Source organism: Abrus precatorius, unplaced genomic scaffold, assembly GCF_003935025.1.
Source record: "Abrus precatorius isolate BTA unplaced genomic scaffold, Abrus_2018 Scaffold5, whole genome shotgun sequence".
Lineage (NCBI taxonomy): Eukaryota > Viridiplantae > Streptophyta > Magnoliopsida > Fabales > Fabaceae > Abrus > Abrus precatorius.
The window spans coordinates 2445198-2469766 of NW_020874395.1; the positions used below are offsets into that span (position 1 = coordinate 2445198).

Here is a 24569-nt window from a genome sequence, read left to right on the forward strand (position 1 = left end):
AATTAAGAAATTCTTAGTAATTGAAAATCAATCCTTGTGGGATGATATTTCAGAAACTTAACTTAAGAACCTTTTATTACTTCTCGATGGGTACACTTGCCCTCCGAACAAGTTTTTGGCGCCGTTGCCGAGGATTGCTTATTCAATATTAAAAAAATCTCGAATTTAATTGATTTGAGTAACTTGTGTTTTGTTTTATTTTTTGTTCTGTTCTTTGTTAGAATTTTCTTTTATATTTTTATAATTGTCGTATTTATTTTATTTTCATTTTTTTTAAATTACTTTTGATGTATGCTCACTCGTTCTAAGTGTTCTACAGCTTATTTGTTTGATCCAGAAATTGAAAGGACAGTTCGTAGACAAAGAAAAGAAGTGAGAGAACAAAGAATGGCAGAGGGAAGGAGATCAATCCAAGATTACATGACACCCAATGTCAGAGGCACTCCTGGAAGCATTGCGGCACCAAATGTGGAGGCCAACAATTTTGAATTGAAACCAGCACTTATAACCATGGTCCAAAACTTAATACAATTTGTAGGCATGCCTAATGAAGACCCCAATCTTCATCTGACAAAGTTCCTTCGATTGACGGATATCATCAAGTACAATGGAGTCTCCAACGATGCTATTCGACTCCATCTTTTCCCATTCTCGGTATCTGAAAAGGTGAATGCTTGGTTCGCCTCACTCCCAGCCAACTCCATCAGAACTTGGGAGGATCTCACTCAACAATTCTTGGAAAAGTACTTTCCCCCATCAAGGTCCTCTAAGCTTATGACAAAGATATGTTGCTTCCAACAACATGAAGCAGAATCCTTATTCGAGGCATGGGAGCGATTTGGAGAGCTTTTGAGGAGATGTCCTCATCATAATTTTTCAACGTGGAGACAGGTACAAATTTTTTACAGTGGCCTATCAATCACTACCAGGGCTACAATTGATGCCGCAGCAGAAGAGTCCCTCAGAAGAAAAGATCTAGATGATGCATACAAGTTGATAGATGAGATGTCATCTTCTAGCTTTCAGTGGCACACCGCTGACTCTTACAACATCAAGAGGAAAGAGACCGCTCCGATCTACCAAGCAGAGAGCAGCAGCCCACTGATGAACCAAATGGCAACCCTTGCAAAGCAACTAGAATCTTTAATGAAGGCTCAAGACCAACCTGTAAGAGCTCCTGCAAGCCCAGAATTTAAGCAAGAAGAGGCAAACTTTATGGGCAATCACAGTTTGGGGTGGAGGAGTAATCCTCCTAACTCTTGGGGGAATGGCTTTGGAAGTCAAAATTCAAGTGTTTATCTCCCTCCTCATGTGCAAATTCAGGAAGCAAGACCTAAAGGAAAAGAAGCTCCTAGATCTCAGTCCAACTTTCAAGAACAGATGATGCAATATGTGCATTACTCTAATAAGAGGATGACAGAGCTTGAATCCAAGTTGGACCAACATATTAAGAGAACTGATAAGAGGTTCACAGAGGTTAAATCTGAAATACAAGCCAGCTCCTCTAAGATGAGTGCACAATTGGAGCAAATTACGAATCTTCTGAGTCAAAGAGTGATGGGAACACTACCATCTCAACCTGAGCCTAATCCAATGGAGCAATGCAATGCCATTACTCTAAGAAGTGAGAAAAATTTGAACGCCCATGCTGCCTGAAATAAAACGGTCGTGCTTAGAACAGCATGCCCTTGCAGACAACGAAGGCACGACCGTGCTACACGGAAGCAAGGTCGAGCTCAATGAAGGCACGCCCATGCTGGATGATGAGCAAGGTCGTGCTTACCACCCAGATGCGAAAAAGGAGACAAGGGAAGATGCACCAGTGGTGACAAAACTGAAAGTTTCATTTCCACAACGATTGATGAGTAGCCAGAGAGACCCTCAGTTCAATAAGTTCCTTGGGATCCTCAGAAAGCTCCATATCAATATTCCTTTTGTTGAAACCATATCACAGATGCCAAAATATGCTAAATTTCTCAAGGAGATGCTAAGCAACAAAAAGAAATTGGAAGAATTCGAGATAGTCAGATTGAATGAGGAGTGCTCAGCAATTTTACTAAGGAAGTTGCCGCCTAAACTTAGGGATCCAGGGAGTTTTACAATTCCATGCACTATAAGCAATTATTATTTTGATAAAGCGCTCTGTGATTTAGGTGCTAGCATCAATCGAATGCCATTTTCTGCATTTAAAAGGTTGGGTATGTAAGAACCTAAGCCAACTTCAATCTCTCTACAGCTTGCTGATCGTTTAATAGCGTATCCTAGGGACATAGTGGAGGATGTCCTAGTCAAGGTAGATAAGTTCATGTTTCCTACAGATTTCATTGTCCTTGACATGGAAGAAGATGACGAAGTACCCATCATACTAGGGAGGCCTTTCCTAGCCGCAAGAAGAACGATAATAGATGTTCAGCAAGGAAAGCTCACACTGAGGCTAGATGATGAGGAAATTGTATTTCAAGTTTTCAATTTTTTCAAGTACCCTTCTAGCCAAGAGTCGTGTCACTTTGTGAACACTATGGATGTTGCTTCTCCTCCTCCAATTTATGTGAAGCATGGAACCACAAGAAAAAGGCTAAGGAGGAAACAATATAAGAAGAAGAAAAGACAAAAGCTTAAACCATCCATTAATAAGCCTCCTAATTCGAAGCTTAAATTTTCTTCTCTTTATTCTAATCCCCATCTTATGAATAATTTTTCTGATGTAATAGGTGTTGGGGAGGCAAAGCTGTTGGGGAGACAATTGCATATCAAAGGAGTCACCTCTGAGACTCATACCTTCTTCCCACCATGATTTAACAGGAACGCCAAGCTCGTGACGTTAAACAAGCGCTCCTAGGAAGCAACCTGTGTCTTTTATTTTATTTAAATTTTATTTCTTTTTGTTTATTTTAATTTTTGCTACTTATATTTTATTTTTAGAATAAAGAATAAGCATATTGAAAGATTGCAAGAACAGAGTTGATTGTTCCCACACTTTTAAGCTCTGATTTGGAAGCACGCCTGTGCTCATCACATACACGGTCATGCATTGAGTCGCAGTTATGAGAGAAAGCTTTACATCATAAGCATGGACGTGCTCAAGATTTCAACATGGTCGTGCTCCCTCACCTGAAACCGTCGCGCCAAGAATTATCAGGGAACCTCTTTCCTTTTTATTCAATTGTCCTCTTTGCATGCTTTTAAGTTAATTGCTTTCAAACATTGAGGACAATGTTTCGCTTTAAGTATGAAGGAGTAGTTCCTAATTATATGATTGTTATTTGCATGTTACTGAGTAAAGTGCCAATACTATTTTTTATGATAATTTAAAACTTTTTCCCTCATGAAACCCAATTTTTTCCAGATAGAATAACATGTTGAGTGATTAATATTTGCATTATACTTTCATTTGGAAACTAATAATTAGTTAGGTTCCTTGCTTTTATGCTCTACATTAAACTTTAACCCATAAATGTGAGTTTTGAGCCTTACAGGGAATTTCTATCTTAATTTAATTAATTGTACCCCTTTCCTCATTGTTTTGTGTGATTATCTCCTTAGGTTTTGTGCTCTAGAACTTGACTTGGAACCGACTTAAGACTTCTCTTTTTAATTGCATGTTTTTAATATGACTGAGACATAATAGGATTTTTATTCTTGGCCTTTAGCATGTTTGAGATATAACTAGTTGTCCACTTTGAGCTTTATTGGTTTTCTTGGTCCCTTACATTAAATTTATAAAATATTTTGATGACCTTGAGTTTATGAATGGAGCAATTTAGTTGTTGAATTGTTTGATTAATTCTCATTTATATCTCTTATATGCAAAAAGAAAGAAAGAAAGTATGAAAAAGAAAATAAAAAAAATAAAAAAAATAAAAGAAAATGGGTTATATATGATTGAAAGGAGAGAAGAGTAAAGATACTGTTCATATACAAAAATATAAAAAAATACTTCAAGAGCTTCATTTGTAAACTTAGGGAATGTTTATAATTTTTATAATTTATTAACCCTTTGTATATCCCCTTTCTTTCATTTATCTCACCTCAAATTATCATAACCTCTTGACCACATTATAACCTGAAAAAGACCTCATAATTTTTACTTGCATTTAATTTATTTAGTAGACAGTCGATTTATAGTCAAGCTTATGGTAGTACACTCTTCTTTAGGAGAATTGAGTGATATCTTATTTATCCCTTAGTGAGAGAGGAAAGTAGAGTACTTGAGTTTGATATTTAAGTGAAAAGTATGGAAATATAAGATTCTAATTGGAAATCCTTTTGATTACTTATACTCAGTGATATTACTTTTGTTGCTCTCTTTATCTCCTCATCTTCGGTTCATTGTGTGGTATTATGTTTTAAGTTATTATGTTACTCTTAACCAGCACTTTGCTTGAGGACAAGCAAACAGATAAGTATAGAGGAGTTGATAAGTTTGTAATTAGGTCCTCTTTTACAGCACATATATTCATATTTGATCTTTATTTTATTTGGGTTTTACACTAATTTATATATTAATTGTGCAGTTTGGTATAAAGAGGCTGCAAGTGGATTTTTGGTGCATTCTGAGCCCAAATTGATGGAAGATTAGAGCTTTGCAGCAATCAGCACGCCTAGACCCATTCAATAAGCACGGGGTGTTTCGAGCCCATGCACGGTCGTGCTTAAGGCCTTGCACGGCCATGCTCATCTGCGGGAAGCCCAATTATGAAGAGTTTTTAAGGTTTTCAAACCCTATTAAAAGGAAGACCTAAGGCACCATTAGAAAAAGGACTGTTTTTACATCTTGGCTTTGGCTCTAGAATACATCTGATCTCGTCTCTCTTGCACGGGATCTTTGACACATGCTTGGCGATACTTGGAGCTTCAAGCGATCGTACTTGAAGACCGGAAACACATTTTACACTCTAGTTTGCTATTTCTTTTTATTATGGCTTTGTTTATGATTGTTTTAGTTCTTTTCTTTAGCATGAGTAACTAAGTCCATAGTTAGAGCTATGAGAACTATTGTTCATGAATTTATAGAATTTTGATATTTGAATTTAAATTTGATTTCTGTTTTGTGATTAGATTTTATCCTATTACGCTTCTTTCTTAATCCTAATTAATTATATCGTCAAGCGACCGTACCTCGGTCAATTAATAGATCTATAGGGTAAAACGAGACAAAGGATTAGGTGGACCAAACCAATCTTTCTCTTCTAATCGTTATTAAATTAACAAATTCATAGGCTCCTAAAGCTTTTCTAAATTAATGTCTTGTATGACCATTGAGGATGTCAATTTAGAGAAAAGAATATTAATATTGCATGACCATTGGATATTAATAATATTCGTATGAATGATTGGTAATCACAAGGAAATTGAATTTAGAGTTAAATAGAAAAATAACATAAAAAATTGAATGAGAAAACTCATATGCCCTATGTTTCTCTTCGATAAGTTTAACCAAGGCGTGCAATGTATTCCTTACTCTTAGTTTTACAATCGATTTTATAAATTCTTATTTTTAATTAATCTCGCATCTTTGAAGCTTAAACAATGGAATTAGGAAATTCTTAGTAATTGAAAATCAATCCTTGTGGAACGATATTTTGGGAACTTAATTTAAGAACCTTTTATTACTTCTCGATGGGTACACTTGTCCTCCGAACAATTATCAAATATAATAAATTTGTTAATATACGTTATGAAATTTAAATAAAAAGTTTTATAATTTTTTACTTATACATTTGTTTATATTTATTGAATTAAATTTATATGATAAACTATCTATTTATAATTATAATTTAAAATTACTAATAAAATTTTACTATATAATTATTAAAATATAATATCATATTTTTTTAAAATAACTTATCAGACTAATATATAAAAAATAAAATATTTATTCAACTAATGTATGAAATTTTAAAAATCTGCTTTGAATATCAATATACATAAAACTATATGTTAATATTTAAAAATAAAAATATATTAAAATTTTTATATATATAAAAAATTACTATACAAAAAATTGTAAATAAAAATTAATAATCATATAATATATATATTAAATTGAGAAATTTACTTTTTGATAAAAAAAAATATAGAATTGAGTTTTTTTAAACGGTTAAATTATTTTATATTTTTTGATAACTTAATAAAATTAAAATTGATTGACATTATAAATAAATAAATTTTATTTTATAACCAATTAAGTATAATAAAATTATGTTATTTGGATCATAAAATTAAAATAATTTATTAATTTATTATATAATTATTTTTAAATTTTTTAAAATAATTAATACAGTTTATTTATTATTTTAATTAAGAATTAATAAAAATAAATATATTTATAAACTAATTTAATAATAAAATAATATTTTAAAAATTTTATTAAAAGAACAAATGTTAATTTAAATAAAATTTAAAAAATAAATTTAAAATTCTATATTAAAAGAAACACATAATATGAACAAAAAATAAGTAAAAAAAAATATATTATTATTAGGTTTCTAATTATTTTAAAGATATATAAATATAACTTTAATATAAATACATTAAAATATTATATCGCCATTAAAAAAATAAATGTCTTCTAACTATTTTGACGTAAATATAGTTATATATTTGATTTTTCTTTTCAGATATATTTTTTTGTCTATCTCTCTCATATATTATTTAATTCTATAAAAAAATGTTAATATTTAGTGAATCTGATTCTTTTTTAATTAAAAATATAAAATTTTAAGAATATAACATAATAAATAATTATATTAATAAAAAAAATTGTACTCATTTCATATTTTTATATATAATATCTACATTTTAATTTATATCTTAAAAATTAATCGTAAATTTTCAAAATGACTAAATTTTTTCATTAGAAATCACTCTTCTTTACGTTTGTAATTGAATGTTATCATAAAAATTTTCAAAAGTATTAGAATTTATATTTTAATCTAAAAATTTTAAATAATCATATAGTTAGAATATGAAATTATAGTAAACAAATATGATTTGATATGTTAATATAAAAAATATTTTTATAACATTTTAAACACTAACTTTTATTTTTCTTGAATTTAAAGTCTTTTAATAGTTGTAAAGATTTAGACTTTATACTCATAAAATTTTAGAATAAATGATATATATAGAAATTAAATATAACATTTGAACTTAATTTAAAGTTAAAAAGTTATATTTTTTTTACTTTTATTCATTCATTATGATATAAAATTATTAAATATGAAAATAGAACAATTAAACCATATTCATTTTAATTGTTATGATATTTAATAATTTTTAATTTATTTTAATTATTATAATTAATTAGTTTTAATTGAAGAGTTTTAAATTTATCATCATCATTATAGCATTTTATAAAAAACAATTACAACAAAATCGTTAAGTATGAATGTTGTTAATTTTTTAATTTAAAAAATTAAATTATCATCATAATTATTATAATATAAAATATAAATAAAATATTATCTACATTAATAGGTTATACATAATTTTGATATATTAATTTCTATTAAATTATTTTCTAAAAAAAATAAAATAGTAGAAGAGAAAAAAAAGAATAGTTAAAATTTTTTAATTAAGATTTAGGTAGAAAATAAAAGAGAAGAATTGTTGTATTTAATACAAAAATTAATCTTTATATCAATTAAATTTATAGATGTTGATATAATATAAAATTTATGAATCATATATAAGATTTATCTAAGAATAAAGTTAATACATAATATAATAATAATAATAATAAAATAAGAGAGAGATATATAATAAAATTATTTTATAAAAAACTTAAATATTTGGTGACATTTTACTTTTCAGACTCTGCACAATATTAAAAGTATTTATACAATACTGCAATAAAAAAGATTCAATTTTTTAAATTCTCCATTGTTGTCTTTTGTTTATAATTTTTTGTTTCATTTTCATCAAGTTACAACTTAAAAAAAAATATTAAATATAAATTAATAATCTAAGAAATTTGAACAATACATTATAAATTTATACATTAATTTTTTCATTTTTTTTGGGTAAATTTAGTGTTTTCATGGTTCGAGATATAGGTGAACAACTTATTGCCAAGTCATTTTCTTTTGTTTTTACATTTGTATTGTCTAAACTTTCTTCCTTCTCAATCTGTAAATATCAAACAATGAAAATAAAGTTATTCATCATTGTATTATAAACATTATAAATGAAAATAATGAAACTCCAATTTAATTTTCTATATTTCCTTCACTATCGGCTTCACAATTTTATTTGCAGTGAAACTTTATTTTCCACGACTTTCAAAGTAAGTACTCATTTTTATTTGAACAATATGTGAAGTTCCAACAATCTTTAAAAGTTGTGGAGATAACTTTAATATTTCACCATTACCTTTTAAAAAAATTATCACATAAAAATAGTTATATGTTTTAATATATTTTATTTATAGGAAGTTAGAAATTAACACATTTGCTTACAATTTTAGATGTTGCAATAAAATATGTTAACTTTACTTAATTGTTCAACAACTTCATCAAATAAGACAAATATAGTTGAATTTGTGGAATCTTTAACATCAAGCTCAAGACAAAACATTTAATGTATATAAATTAAGGTAATAATATATAATTCAATTTATTTTAATATAAAAACTTAAAAATTAGAATATATAGTGATAAATTAATAACCTTGTCACTGGATATTCTACGTGTCTTTATAACATGATTCACATTTAAAATTTGTAGTTGTGAAAGAAACTTTCTTTTTGGGGGCAAGAAATATAATATCAACTATTTTTAAGCATTACATTGTTCACAATTATAATACAATTAATTACGACATTTTAAAAATTAATTAAAAAATTATTTTAAAAATTAAATAAGAAGAACAAAGTATAAGAGAGATTGAACCTTGTCACTATTTGATTTTGCCATTGTCAATATTTTAGATATATTTTTGAAATCTTCTAACTTAGGAAAAATAGTAGATCTTGTATTATCAACATTGTGAGTAATATGCATATCATTAAAATCCCTTCAATAAAGTGATAATGAATAATTGAAAATGTGATTAAAATAAAAAGTAAAGAATTAGCAATAATTAACGTAACAGAGAGATTTTAAATAATTTCTATACTTGAATGAATCTATAAAATGAGTAACTTATGGTATGTCAATATTGATAATTTTTTGTTGATCTTGATGTGGAAATATAAATATTACCTATAATACATACATTCATATTTTTATAATTAAATATCATAGTCGTGATATTTGCACTTTTATTTTTTATTCATCTATTGTTGATTTCATATCGTTAAGAAAATTTCATTTATCTTCATTGGAACTTGTTGTTCTCCTACAATATCATGAAAAATATAAAAGTAAATAATTACTTGTGATGAATATAAGAAAATGATAAGAGATTTAATACAAATTAATCAATTAAAAATAAGATTAAATACATTATATAATTTAAAAATAATACTTTATGCTTATTCAAAAAAATAAATTAAAATATATAACACAATTTAGTAAAATAAAATAAAAAATATTAAACTTAAAAACACATGTACTTACATGAATAGGTAACTCTTGACTGCTGACATTATTATAAAATACAAAAAAAAAATGATAATAGAAAGAAGAGCAAATTTTTAAAAGTTGTGTAAATATGACTTATATAAGTAGAGAAGAAATTCTTCTTAAGATATATGAAAAGTCAGAAAATAAAAAATTAATATAATAAAAGTTATATTTTTATTCAAAATTTACTCTAATAATATAATATATAATATAAAACAGTAATTCACATTCAAAGTATATTTTAATTTTTAAAATATATATGAAATTATATATTATATTAAACTAATTAATAAAATCATTTAAATATGTAAACTTACCTTTCTATTAGAAATGTAATTTAACAATATATAGTATAAACTAATAATTTTATAAATATTTTAATTTTTGAAATATATATTGAACTATATATTATATTAAACTAATCATTAAATAATTTAAATATGTAAACTTGCTTTTCATTATAAATTTAATTTAATAATATATAATATAAAGTAATAATTTTATAAATGTATTTTTTATTTAAATTATATTTTAGTATTTGAAGTAAATACTGAAATAAAAATTAAATTAAACTAATTAATAAAATAATTTAAATATATAAAAGAAATTATGAAAAATTTAATTTAATAATATATAATATAAAGTAATAATATTATAAGTGTAATTTTTTAATTCAATGTATATAATATAACTATAAATTCTAATAAATTTTTTTTAAATATATTTCATAATAAATATGAATTAAATGTAATTTTAATTCATAAACTTTGAAAAAATATTGTAGTTAATTTTAATAAATTATAATTTAAGACAATTTATAATATAAATATTTATGTTGTCATCTGCAACATAATATAACCATCAATTCTAATAAAAAAAATTTAAATACAATTCATCAAATCTAATAAAGATTCTTTAAATACAATTCAAGGATAATAAGTATGAATAAAATATAATTTCAATCGGTAAGTTTTACGTTTCAAATTTTAATGTAAAGAGTAATAATTAGATGCAGTTAATATGGACTTTATAGGTTCTGAATTAATTATTTAAATACAACTCATCAATTCTAACAAAAATTCTTTAAATACAATTCAAAAATAAATAAGTATGAATAAATATAATTTTAATTCATAAGTTATACGTTTTGAATTTTAATACATAGAGTAATAAGTAAATAGAGTCACATATATAAAGTTGACTTTATACATTTTAAAATTTAATGCATAGGGTAATAAGTAGGTATAGTCAATTTTAGATATAGATATAGATATAGATATATATAAAATATAGATTAGATAGATAGATATAGATATAGATAGATGAAGAGGTAAAATATATATATTACTGAATCTTATATTGTAACACACAAAAAAAATATCGAAGAAAAATAAATAAACATATTAAATTATTATGATTATATTTGTGCATATTTTAGTACAACGATTGTCTTGTTATTTTATTTATGTTAAAAAGCCTAAATTACGTGTTAGTATTGAGTGATATTAACGAAGACACGATGTAAGTAAAAAACTGCATTCATACGACCTTTTTCATTAATTAAAGTAATTTATATATGTGACAATTAACTCTGATCGGAGAAAAAAGTATTTTAATTATTTATACATAATCTTTTACATGTTAAATATTTAAAAATTTAGAATAAAATTACTAATTTCTAACCAAATATTTTGTTGGAAAGAATATAGAATAGGAAAAAAGTGTACTTATTATTAAATAATTCATATGGATTTGGTTAAGAATTAGAGTTAAAATATTTCCTTCATTTAATTGTGATTATTCAAAAAATGTCACAAACTTTTTGTATGAACTTATTTTGGATAAAATATCTAATAAATTTTGCATGAATAGTAATGACTTAAAATTTTGTACGTGAAATAAATTTTTAACAATTCTTTTACTTGTATATGAAGAATTGATCTATTTTTATTTGCTTTAAATGAAGAATATATTCAACTTGGTGAGATTTAAAGAACAAATTTTAATAAAAATACGAGAGTTATTTTACATTTTCAAATCATGAACTTAAAACTATATAAAATAAATGAATTAATCTAAAATAATATGCTTATAGACACGTTAAAATAAAAATATATGACCCTAAAAAAATTATAAGACATATTTTTTAAATTTAAATATTAAAACAAATGATTAAATATTATAATTTCATAAATATGTCATTTTATAAGTATGAACGAAAAAGTTAATTTTTTAAATAAAAGTTCATCTAAATTATCAACTTTTCTTATATAATACTCAACAGGAGTTATGAAAAGTTCTACATTAAACATCTATCTTAACTTACAATTGAGGTTAACTTAAACATCTATCTTACTTATATTAAAAAATTCAAAATTAATTACACTAAATTTAAAATAAATATAATTATAAATTCACCTTACCACAATTTTTTTTTAAATTTATTCTCTCGATGAAACTTTACAGTAAATATAAACCCTAAACCTTATCAGACACACTTGTCAAAAAATTTAAATTGGACATTTAGACTTAGTTTGAAAGTTTGGAGGAGAAGGGGAAGGAGACAGAAAGAGGTTAAACTCTTCTTTTGTTTAGATGTTTAATAATAATATTGAGAGACAGAGTGATGAAGGGTTTAATTATATAAATGATATTATTATATTTTATATCTTTTACTTATACTTTTTTATAAAAATAAAAAATAAATATTTTTCTCAAAAAATTAATTTTAAAATTAATATTTTTATTTTTTATAATTTTTTAAAAAAAATTCTCACTTAAAAAATTATGAAATAGCATGAGAGAGTAAGAAAGAAAAAACTCCTAAAAAATTGCTAGATTGGGGAGCTCAAAAAGCTAGTGTTATGACCCTCACAACCTTCACCTCCTAATTAAGCAACTCATAAACAAGTGTTAACCCCTCTTAACTCATTCCTTCCCTTTTCTGCCCCTCTCCTCCTAAATTTGACTCTCAAACATAACTTTAGGCTTTATTTGGAAGTTTGGAGGGGGAGAAAAGGGAAGGGTTTGAAGAGAGAAGGAGGGAAAAGGAAGGGAGGGAGAAAGAAGTTAAACTCTTCTTTTATTTGGATGTTTAATATTGAGAAGGAAGGGTGATAGAGGGGTTTAATTATATAAATAATTTTAAAATTAAAATTTGTAGTTTTTAAAAATTTTAAAAGAATTATATTTGTAAAATAATATGAAAGAGTGGAAGAGAAAAAACTCTTAAAAAAGGAGAACTCAAAAAATAAGCTTTTGAAGAGTTTTGGAGGGTTTAGAAAATCACTCAAAACTTTCTCCTCCTAATTAAGCAACTCTCAAACAAAATTAAACCCCTTCTAATCCCTTCCTTCCCCTCTTAAACCTAACTCCCAAATATAGCTTTAGTGTTTTAAAAACTTAATTGATAGGTTAATACAAAAGAAATAAAAAAAGTTAAAGACGAGTGTTTGTAAGTTTTTAATTTTAAATACAAAATTTCAAAACAAAATAATTAATTAGAATGTAGTTCAATTTAAAAATATTTTTAACTTAAATTTTAAAATTAAATAAAATTATTAACCATAAAATATTATTTAACCTTTTATCATCATTACTAAAATGACCGATAACATTATCATTATTATTGTTGCTATTATATTTTATTAAAATTGTTTATTTTTGTTTTTATTATCATCATCCTTTGTGTTTTAGTGAATTGTTGTTTTATTTTCTTACTTCTTATTTATTGTAGTTCTAGTTTTACTTGTCGATCATAAACTACTAGTTATATTATATAATAATTTCACAATTATTATTATGTTATTGTACAATTATCAGTATTTTCAAAGTATTTATTATTGTAGTTTTCATTATATCTAATGTTATTTTTAGTAGCGACTAATAAGAAGGTGCGGGTGGTGGATAATGGACAATTTGAGATGAGTCAATGAGTATGAGAAATTTTTTAGAGAAGGCAATTATTTGCATGAAAGGAGAATTTACAACAACAGTTATAGAATACTATGGAAAGTAAGAGATAGAAGAAAAATGTGAATGACATGTTGATGTAAAAATGTAATGTTAATAAATACTATAATATTTAATCTATTTATTACTACATTCATAATTACTTTATTTTTTATAACAACTTGGAGTTGTATCTAGTGCAAACATTACACAAAGTTTGGAAGGTTAGCGTGCTAAGGAAAGTAATGGTATTCGCGTGGCATCTATTGCTTAACGCAATTATGGTGCAGAGAAATTTAACCAAACGTAGATTGACAATTTCTTCATAAGCTTGTATATTTTGTGATACCAAAGATGAAGATGTACTGCACTTTTTTTTTTGTATTGCGGTACTTCTATGAGACTGTGGTACATGGTGTTTGAATGGTTTAGTATCAGTATATGCTTATCTGAAATTTTGCATGAGACGAGTACGTGTAAAATTTGATGTGAAAAAAAGAAATTGAAGGGAGTTGTAATGATGTGATTTGCATTAGTATTGACAAACTGACTTCAAAGAAATACTATTTTCTTTAATAATAATGTATTAAATGTTAGTAAAATGTTTAATTCTATTAAGTATTGTTCTTGAGAGTAACTCGTTACAGAGATTTAGAAAATTCAATTGTGCATGTGAATTGGATTAATTATTCATTAACATGTATTATTAATTTACTTTAGAGATGTAAGGGGTTAGAGTACTTTATATTTTGATTATCTTAATAAAATATTAATGCTTAACAAAAAATATTTTTTTATCATTAATAATCTATTATTATTATAATCATCAATATCATAGTCAAATAAAGTTAAATATATAACAAAAGATAAATCATTTATATATTTTAAAATTTATAAGTTGATATTAAAATTGAAAAATTAAAGCTAAATACATTAAATTTTTTTATATAAATATTATAAAATTAATTTAAGTTATTATATTCATTAATTTAAATATTTTCTTATAAAATAGTAGTGGAAATCTTACATAGAATAAAAAAAAGATACAAATAAGATAATATCTTATAGTATTTATTAGAGATTTAAAAATAATCAAATTGTTTGGATTTTCTCACAATTATATTATAATTAATCTTATCAAATTATTTACTTTTGTTTTTGTTAACCTGTTTTTTATCTTAATTTTATATGAAAAAAAAATTATATTTTAGTATCTATATAAAAGATTATAAATAATTTCTAGCTATCATGGAAAGTATACAAGAATTAGTATATTTTTAATATAAAAACTAAAGAAAAAATATGATATTATGTGTAGAAATTAAAATATAAATTTTTTTATATATGAACTAAAATGGATAATTAACATGTGAATTAAATCAAAATCAGTCTTGAGATTCTAATTAATATTATTTTAATTTTGATAAATTGTAAGAACTTATTTACTACAACATAATTAGAGTGAGAAACTTATCCCTTGTTGTCTAAGGTGATAGAATGTGTCACATATGCTATAATTGTGGATATTCCAAGTTTTTGATAAATTAAGTTAGAGAAAATACTATTCTTTTATATATGAATTTAAGTAATTTTTTCATTTAATACATTTATCACATGTTGTTAGACATGTATGTTAATGCAATTATGTGGCAATATACAGCACGCTTAATAGGGTTATTAGCACAGAAAAAACAATTTAAATGTTTGTTATTCAAGGCAGTGTAACAATGTTTATGAATTGTAATTTCATTAAGGTAAGAAAAATTGTTTAAGTGCTTGCTGTGGAGGGTATTCTATAACCTCTTTAAATTAACAATTGATGAGAGAATATTAAAATTTTCTTTTTAATTAAACTACTTATCTATTATCTGTCAATCTAAAATTAATGATAAAAATTATTTTATCAATTATCTAATCCTATTATAATTGTACTGTTTATTAAATTTTAAAATAAATAAACATTTAAATATATAATAAAATTATTTGAAATACAATTTTTTTAAAAAAATATTTTAACTTAATTTTATGACTAGAAATGATATGCATTAGAAAAAAAAAATTATAATAATATAATAAAAATTATAAAATTTGTATTAATAAAAATAAATGCAAAAAATTTAAAAATCTATATAAGATAATAATAAAAATTTTATAAATTTAACCATATATAAAAATTTATAAAAAGTAAGAAGAGAGTTAAATAATATTTTTTATCTTCAAAATTTTTAAAAAATTAACATAAAAGTAAATAAAAAAATAAAATTATTAGAATTGAAAAACAATATAATTCAAATATCATTTTAAAATAATTATAATTTAAAAAAATACACATGATAAACTTTGAAATAAAGTAACTTCACTAAATGTTTCACTTTTCAATAAAATATTCTTATTCATAATATAAAATTTTATACTTCTTGTTTTTTAGTTTTTTTAATACATTATTAAATTATAAAACTAATTTTGCTAATTTGAGATATCCACATATTTGTTTGAATACATTTTTTTATTTATCAGTTTTTCAAAAATTAAGTATTTTATGTAATGAATATTTAATTATTTTGAAAATAGTCAAATCACGCATTGTGTTCAAAATAGTGTTTATACCTTATTTTTTTAAGAGATCCGTTTCCGAATTGAGAGTACACGACCTTGGCATGGAATGGGGCAAGTGGACAATGAACACGACGTCGTTTTCTTACGGAATTGGTTGCAGTCAAATTGAACGAACCCTCTCTGTCTCGTGTTGCCACTCTCACTCTTCTCTTCCCTTTCTGCTTCGCCAATTCTCCATCTTTGCGCGTAATCGGTATCATCATCATCTTATCTTCCAGTCCAATTTGATTTCTTCTTCTCTTTCTTTGTTCTTCAGATGCTTAGTTTGAATTAGGCTTTTATTCTAAACCAATGATTTGGGATTACAACTTGCTATTGATTTTCGTGTTAAAATTCACTGATTCGGTTTTCAATTTTAAAAATTCTCTCTCTTTTTAATTTTTACTGATTATTTGGACTGGATGCTGTTGTTGATGGGTGTTTTGGTTCGTTTAGAGAAGCTAATTTTGAATTGGGGGCTTGCTATGAAATGGGGTGAACTTTGATATGAATTATGAACAAGAGAAAATATTAAATCTTTGTGTGTTTCTCAAAATTCTGCATCCTGTTCTCGTTTCTCATAGATTTGAATCCTCGCCTGATCTTGAATGAAGTGATTGTAGAAAGACATAATTTTTACCATAAAAGGATCGCAATCATTGGTTATTCGGTTCACTTTTTATTTAAAACAAGATGAGTATTTCTTTTTCCAAAATTCCTAATATTCAAAAAGTGGACACTTAGACTTAACATTTTTGCTAGTGTGCGTTTGTTAAGTGGGGTGCTTCGATAGTTGATCGGTTTCTAAATCCTATACATTTGCTGAACTGGGCCAAGATGGAAACTTTAGTGTTTATCACTAAGTGGTGACTTGGGATGCTAAATGTTGATATCGCTTCCTAGTAATGTTATGCTATGCAGTTGAGTTCATATATAAGTGGGCAACTAGTCAAACATAATTTTCATATTTGATTTCTAATTGTTATCTGGATTGAGCTATTTTTATTCATATAATACGATCTATAGCTGTTTTCATGATCTTACCTCTAGATTGGAATGACGAATACTTCCACGCATGCCTACCTTAGTATTCTTAAAGTTAAAAAACAGTGGTTGGAAAATTCTTCCTAGGTCTCGATGGAACTTCTGCAAAACAATACTTATTAAATCTATGCTATCTATGAGATTTTGTTTGTTTTTTCTTCAACAGACCCCTAAAAGATTGTCATATGTAAACAATAAAAACATAATAAAGCATGCATAATCGGCAGTCTGACTTGGATATAAATTCCTCCAATTCCTTGTTTGTTATTTACACAGGGCTGGGAGGAGTGCTTATTGGCAGCTTTTTAATTAAATACTGAAGGCTTGATTTTGATCGTGATGGATTTTTAAGCACAGAGCCTTTAGTTTCAAATGCATAGGTCATTGGGTCTGATTCCCCCCCGATCCAGCATACAAATAACTACAAACAAGCTATGCGTTGCGTGATATTTAGGGAATAGCACACATGGGTTATATAGTATTCACTATTTCTTTCAAGTTTGATTAATGCATGAGTTGAGTGGAACTATGGCATTCTTGCTAGTTAACCAGCTCTTCACTCCCAAAGGAAAAATTTGAGAAAAAAAATGCATTTCCATAACTGATAGGGTAATGTGGGATATACCTAGTGCATGTTTGGTTCACCTTATCTTGACAAATTAATCATCTATTTTTGGCTGCTTCCTGAGAGTTTTTGAAAAATAAACAAATATTTCTCTTGAAATAAGCTCTTCCGAATATGGGCATAGTTTATTTTGTGATTGGTATGCTAAAGTATATGAAATGCATGTGGTATGAGGTTCTGTCATTATGACTGAACTTGGCTGCTTACCCTTAAGAGAATTGGAAAAGAAAAGACAAAAGAAAAACATTTTAGGTACAAAATTGATGTTAACAATGTTCATTTTCTTTCCTGTTCAATTACTCTATCATGGTTATAGAAAGCGTGTCAAATGCATGCAGTACATTAACATGATTGCATGTGATCATGAAATGACCTTGCAGGATAGGCATATGTGATCATGGCTATTGATTTACTTCAAATGAATTGAATTTGTGTTTGTAAAACATCTATATTATTGTGTTAAGATGTTAATATGTCAATTTTCTTTTTATGTCCTTTTGCTTATTCTTGTTGCACATCTGTGACTCTGTCCTGTTGTCATGTTTCAGATTTAATGCTTTGGGTAAGTCATTGATGATGCCTTCTGATTGGTTATTAACATATTGTGATTCATAATGTGGAACTTCGCCTCAAATTGCATTGCTGGAACCGTCGGGCTGAAAAGTGATTCTTCAAAGCTAACTAATTCTGCTTCAGAATGTTCTGATGATGAGACTTCTATTATAGGCAGAGAGGAAGGGCTGGAATGCCCAATATGCTGGGAATCTTTCAATATTGTTGAAAATGTGCCCTATGTTTTATGGTGTGGCCACACCCTTTGTAAAAATTGCATTCTTGGACTGCAATGGGCTGTTGTGAAATTTCCAACTCTGCCTGTTCAACTTCCGCTTTTTATCTCCTGCCCATGGTGCAACCTACTATCTTTCCGCCTAGTTTATCGGGGAAATCTTAAATTCCCTCGCAAGAACTACTTTCTTCTTTGGATGGTTGAGAGCATGAATGGTGATAGACTGAAATCACATTCTCCTTTCTGTGGGGATAGTCACTTACCAGTCAAAGACAATTTAGCTGCGGGAAGTCTAGTAAGCCCTGGCAACCTTCGGAGGGGACAAGTTCGCCATCCAGAGACTTCGAGTTCCAGCCAGTATCATGGTAATACTGGTAATCAACTCAGTATGGAAAGGTTGCATATCTATATGAAGAAGTCACTGGTCTTCTTTGTCCAGTTGACAGCTAAGTTCCCATTGGTGATTATATTTCTTTTGATTGTCTTATATGCAATACCAGCCAGTGCAGCCATTTTGGCTCTTTATGTACTTGTTACAATTCTGTTTGCCCTCCCATCATTTCTCATCTTGTACTTCTCATATCCTAGTTTGGATTGGCTTGTCAGGGAAATCATCAGTTGAGATCGGGAACTAGTATAGGCTACAACTTTGCAAGCATTAAGACTACAAGTTTGCTGTTCACATAATGGCCCCAATGTATCTTTGTAATTAGCGGAATTCCCCTTTACAAGCTGTCATTTATCTTACCATATAGACTCCCTCTCAATATCTGTATACTTGACTCTTACTTTAGCTCTGGTAGAGCTTGGCTAGCTGTGATGTCAGTTTTGGGCATTAATAGTGATGTCAGCCAGGACTGGAATAGGCTAATAATAATGCTTGCTCCTTTTCCTGGTGGCAAATATTTGTTGGATCAATGTCAAGTTTTTGCTTTGTATGGATGAACACATTGATGTTACTTTCAATACAGCTTATATTTTTGTGTTTGTAAATTGTATATAATATGAGTTGTTTGTCTGGTTATGGAACTTCTATCTGTTTAATTTGAAATTAGTGATATCCGTTGTAACGAGTTTACTTATGGTGCATAATCCTTGTAACTTCTCATTTAAGCATCATTGTGACTCGGATATGTTACATGTCACATTTCGTAAGCTTAGAATGGTTTAACGCACACCTAAGGAAATGAAGGGACAACGTGATGGAATGAGTGTCTACTTTATATCTGATCTTATTTTTAATTGGCACATAAAAATTTAGGAATACTACATTTCAAGGCACAGAAGCCGTTTGGATTAAAAAAAAAAAAGACATTTATAAAGGACTTACGTTACCTCACCTCAAGAACATTTCATGAAAGGATCTAGATCCTCTCTAGTTCTTGCATGAACATGATTGTCTAGACAATTTTTTTAAGCAAAATTGAGTATTATTTGCTTAAGTGACCACAAATTTGTTTAACAACGTGTGAAGTTTGCTTAAGTGAGACATAAGAAGGCATAAAGTTATCTCACTTAAGCCACATTGTATTAGCTTAAGTGAAAGGATATCCAAGAGAATTTATTCATTCTTAAACATATTTAGGACAATGGATGGAAATTTTGTCATTTACTTAAGCGAAAACATTTTCTTCTTAGGCGAAATAGATATTTGCTTAAGCGTGTCTAAACGAAATAAATTAAATTTAAGCAAACATGAAACATAGATCAATGGATGGAAATCTTGTCATTTGCTTAAGCGAAATAGATATTCGCTTAAGCGAAATAGATATTCGCTTAAGCCAATTTGGATAAAATGCAGCAAATAGAGATTCACTTAAGTGATAAACAAATTTGATGTCGCTTAAGCAAATAATGTAGAAAATGTAATTATTATACGCAAACAGACAACATGCAAGGTTAGACCAAATACATTTGATGTCATAGTGTTTCCACTTACATTTTATACACAAAATGACTTGATAAATACATATTTAATGCAGAAAAAAAAAGAAGTTTTGATGATTACACCATTAATTTTGATCAAGGATTGAACCATAGGTATCATAGAGCTGTCCTTACAAAATAAGAAGAGAATTACCAAAATGAATAGAAAAAAAAAAGAATTTAATTGATGTAGTGTTATGTTGAGCAGTTACTATCAACAAATTTTGTTGAAATAAGTTAAACACTATATGAATGTAAACCTTAACTATTTTTACTAGTATAAGGGACAATTCATGTCGTAACATGGTTAGCTTATGACAGGAGTTATACTCAGAAATTAGATTGTTGTAATGCTTGTCTTATACAACCCATTCAAAGTGTTCAGAGAATTACTTTATGTCAACATTAGGTTTTATACAAGCTTTGAAATCAAAATTTAAATTTTTACTTAGTTGAATACTTCGTATTTCAAGTATGAACACATTCTTGAGGTAATATGATGTCAATTTCTCCTTTATGGAATAAAATGAAATAATCCAATTATTCACATCAACATTGTGTATGTAATCAACATTCTCCAAGTCTCCTCAAACTCAATTGAAGTATCAAACTCATGCATGCATCTTTTTAAACCTCTTAAAAAATGACTATCCCCTTTCATCAATTGCCAATGTGTTTTATTCTATTTTGCATTAAGTGTCTCGTGCATAAAGCATGATGTGTTTCACTATTGCTTAATCTTGGTTTGAAAAATTGTGATTTTTTTAATTTTATTTTGTACTTTCAAGAATATCTTAAACAATAATTGAAATGATTCTGCCATTTCATCATCCAACAAGACTACCTCGAAACAACACCTTTATAATGGTTAAAACCTAAAAACAATGTTAGAGGTCTATTAATCTAATTGGTACAATTTCTAGTATCTAGCGATACAACTTCACTAAAAAATTTGTAATCAATCATTATTTTTGCATTCATCCAAAAAATATTTGTGATTTGTTTATTGACATCCATGAAAAAATGATAAGTTATCTAATAACTATTATTGAAAGTATTACATTAGACAACTAATTTTTTCCTATACCATTCAACTTTGTCTCTTTGCCTTAAAATAATTTTTTGCGTCCAAACAAGTATACCTAACATTAACTGTGTCTTGCAAGTGTGCTCATAAGTTGAAATAATGACTTTTGTCACAATCCTAAGGACTCAACCAATTAATGTCATTAGTTTAGATTTCAATTATCTTACAATTAGAATCAAACATGTTTGTTGTCTATAAAAAGTTGTAATGGGTGTATGCTCTTCAACAAACTCATGTACAACAAATTTGTTGTTGTTTGCCAAAGACAATCCTATTATTGTAAAACAATTAATTCTAGTTTATGGTTTGTGCTTTGTAACTTGTGCATCTCTTTTATCTTCTTTTCGTTGTCCTTCTTTACAACAAACATATTTACAAGATGTAATAATACTATCTACCTTTTACTTGTTAAAGTATTTTTTTCTCACTCTAAAATTTGCTATTCTTTCATATTCACTCCAAAGTTGTCATGCTTCTTCATGATTTTCAAACTGTAACCTAACTCTTGGCTTCCATGAGACATTTATACTCATCATTTGTTCTTTACTCCAAAAAAATGAAAAACATTATAAGTATTGATTCCTTCATCAAGTATTTTTAAATCAAAACAAAATGACAAATAAATATGCACCTTTACGCATAAGTAAATATTGTAAGGTTGGAATTAGTGTGTATTTGAAGTTGATTGGCATGAAGTTGCTTAGGACATTCCAAGGCATAGGTGTCAAATAGGTCATTTCCTTATCTAATCTTCCTTGAACATATATTAGTTCAATTTTTCATAGAAGGAAAGCTTTCAAATGTATATTTCTTCACCAACATGTCATTGCACTTAGCTTTCGTGCCAAAACATTAGTAACTTTGCTTAAGCAAAATATGCTCGCTTAAGTGAATTTCACCCTTAAGTGCACTAATTTTGAAATTTACTCACTTAAGCAAAGTAATATTTGCTTAAGTGAAAATCTTGATGGTTAGATTTTAAAAGTGGAATAGTAGAAAGAACAATTTCTTCTTCATTTGTTCCACAAACTCTCCTCTTAAAACATTTTCCTTTCTTCTCAATGATAACCATAAACCTAGAAACGCATCAAAGCTACATTGCATCCTCAAGTAGTTTCTCTCAAACATTTGTGATTTCTAATTATGCTTTATCTCTTTTGACATATAACTCCTTTCAAAACATGATAAAACTTAGTTTTATTTGGATTATATGCCATTTATGTCTTTTCATTTTGAACTGTTTCCATTGAAATGATTGAAATATGTTATTTAGATTATATGTGGATGTTGTCTCTTTTCCTTGTATGTTTGGTTTTTTTGCTAAGAAATTCGCTTAAAGCACAACGAGCTTTGCTTTAGTGAATTTTGGACAGAAGGAGAATCATTGATGGAGGTAATTTTGTTTAGGTGAACAACTTTTGCTTAAATGAATCCTTTGAGCTTAAGCAAATCTATTGGAAATACTATGAGCTTAGTTTATTTTGAATGTTATTTCAGGATGGTATGGTACCTAAGACATCTATTCCTCAAAGTTAAAGGCAAATCACTAAAGTTGGTCAAAGTTCCTAACAACATGAGTCATAACCAACATCTACACCAACATAAACACTAACCACGGACACAGCTGTGCATGCATAATGGGATAAGTCTAGGTTCAAAATAAAGGCAAAGGCTTAAAGATATATTGATTTGGAATCAAGGGAATTGCTACTGGAGCGGAAGGTGGGTCTTAGAGGAAGGAGAGTATGAAGATTTTATGCAAGAGACAATTAGAAGGAGTAAATCTCTCAAACCAAATTCATGAACAAGTTTTCAAAGGATTTTATTCAAATGCATTACCGTTGATGCAAGACAACATGGAGAGAAAGTCTTGGGTTAAAAGGCACACAATGGCTTATGACAGGAGGCTATTTCTGCCTTGTTAAGTAACTCTATGACCTTAGTAAAAGGGGACTTTGCCATTACTAGCAATGTAGAAAGCAGTTTATAGGATTTTTTGATGCAAAAGTAGCTGAGACCTTATGCTTCCCTGAAAAATCCTATGAAACAAACGTCATTGGGAAGCTAATGAGGTTTGAGACCCAAATTTGGACATCATTCCTTTTTGTCAACATAGCCCCTACCACTCATATATCAAATGTTCGCATGCCTCGAGCATATCTCATTTATAGTATCATGGAGAAGATCATTGTTGACATAGCCACTATAACTTCAATGAGGTTCACCAAATTTTCATCTATAACCCCTCCACTTTTTCAACAATAACAAAATCTTTAGAATTACTAGCTCTTATCATTGCTCTGTGTGTTTCTCAAGGTGTTACAATTGTCAACTGGTCTAAATCAATCATCAAATTGAAGAAATCCATCAATACTCACTTTATAAACAAATACTGCACCAATCCATTAGAGCACCTATTAAACCTTCTTCTTAGCTATCCTCATCTGTAGCACCTACGACATGACCACCACTATTAGCATCCATGGCTAACATGACAAACATGAATTCTTGGGTCATACAACATCTTATTAACATAAAATAGCAAATGGTAGCAAACAATTAAGCATACATGCAGCTCAATAAGTCCTTCTACATGTCAATTTTCTATCATTTAATCATTTAATTAGCATTTGAAATTTTTATTCTATCATAACCCTGATCTTCTCTTTCTAGAGATTCACACTACATTAACATCATGGAAAGACTTTTGCTTTCTCATGACCTACACTAGAATACTTTGCAACAACTGTATCATGGCTTAGAGACAACTCTACCTTCCCAGCTTAGGAAGAATATACATAAGATCATGTAGTACAAAATGAGGAAGTCTAGGAGGACATTAATGGAAATGAAGCAAAAGATGGAGTATAAGGTGAAGAAGCAGGAGAAGAAGAGGGACAGGATAACGATCATGTTGCAAATAATAAGGAAGATCATGTTCAACCTATGTAAAACGAGGAGTATGTGCTAGACATGATCACTTGAGAC

At 27.6% G+C, this 24569-nt stretch overlaps 2 protein-coding genes and 1 non-coding gene across 3 annotated transcripts; 2 read left to right on the plus strand and 1 right to left on the minus strand.

Annotated features, from left to right (window-relative positions):
• Positions 1 to 768: 768 nt before the first annotated feature.
• Positions 769 to 875, minus strand: LOC113868301. Its single transcript, XR_003505322.1, has one exon. It is a non-coding gene; the product is annotated as a small nucleolar RNA R71 (small nucleolar RNA).
• Positions 876 to 1645: 770 nt separating this feature from the next.
• Positions 1646 to 2206, plus strand: LOC113867640. Its single transcript, XM_027503046.1, has one exon. The coding sequence runs from the start codon at positions 1646 to 1648 to the stop codon at positions 2204 to 2206; it is 561 nt and encodes a 186-aa protein (XP_027358847.1).
• A 13955-nt stretch (positions 2207 to 16161) lies between these two features.
• On the plus strand, positions 16162 to 19587 carry LOC113867384. The gene is made up of 2 exons (XM_027502675.1): positions 16162 to 16326; positions 18330 to 19587. The coding sequence occupies exon 2, from the start codon at positions 18396 to 18398 to the stop codon at positions 19188 to 19190; it is 795 nt and encodes a 264-aa protein (XP_027358476.1). The 5' UTR covers positions 16162 to 16326; positions 18330 to 18395; the 3' UTR covers positions 19191 to 19587.
• The last annotated feature ends 4982 nt before the right edge of the window (positions 19588 to 24569 follow it).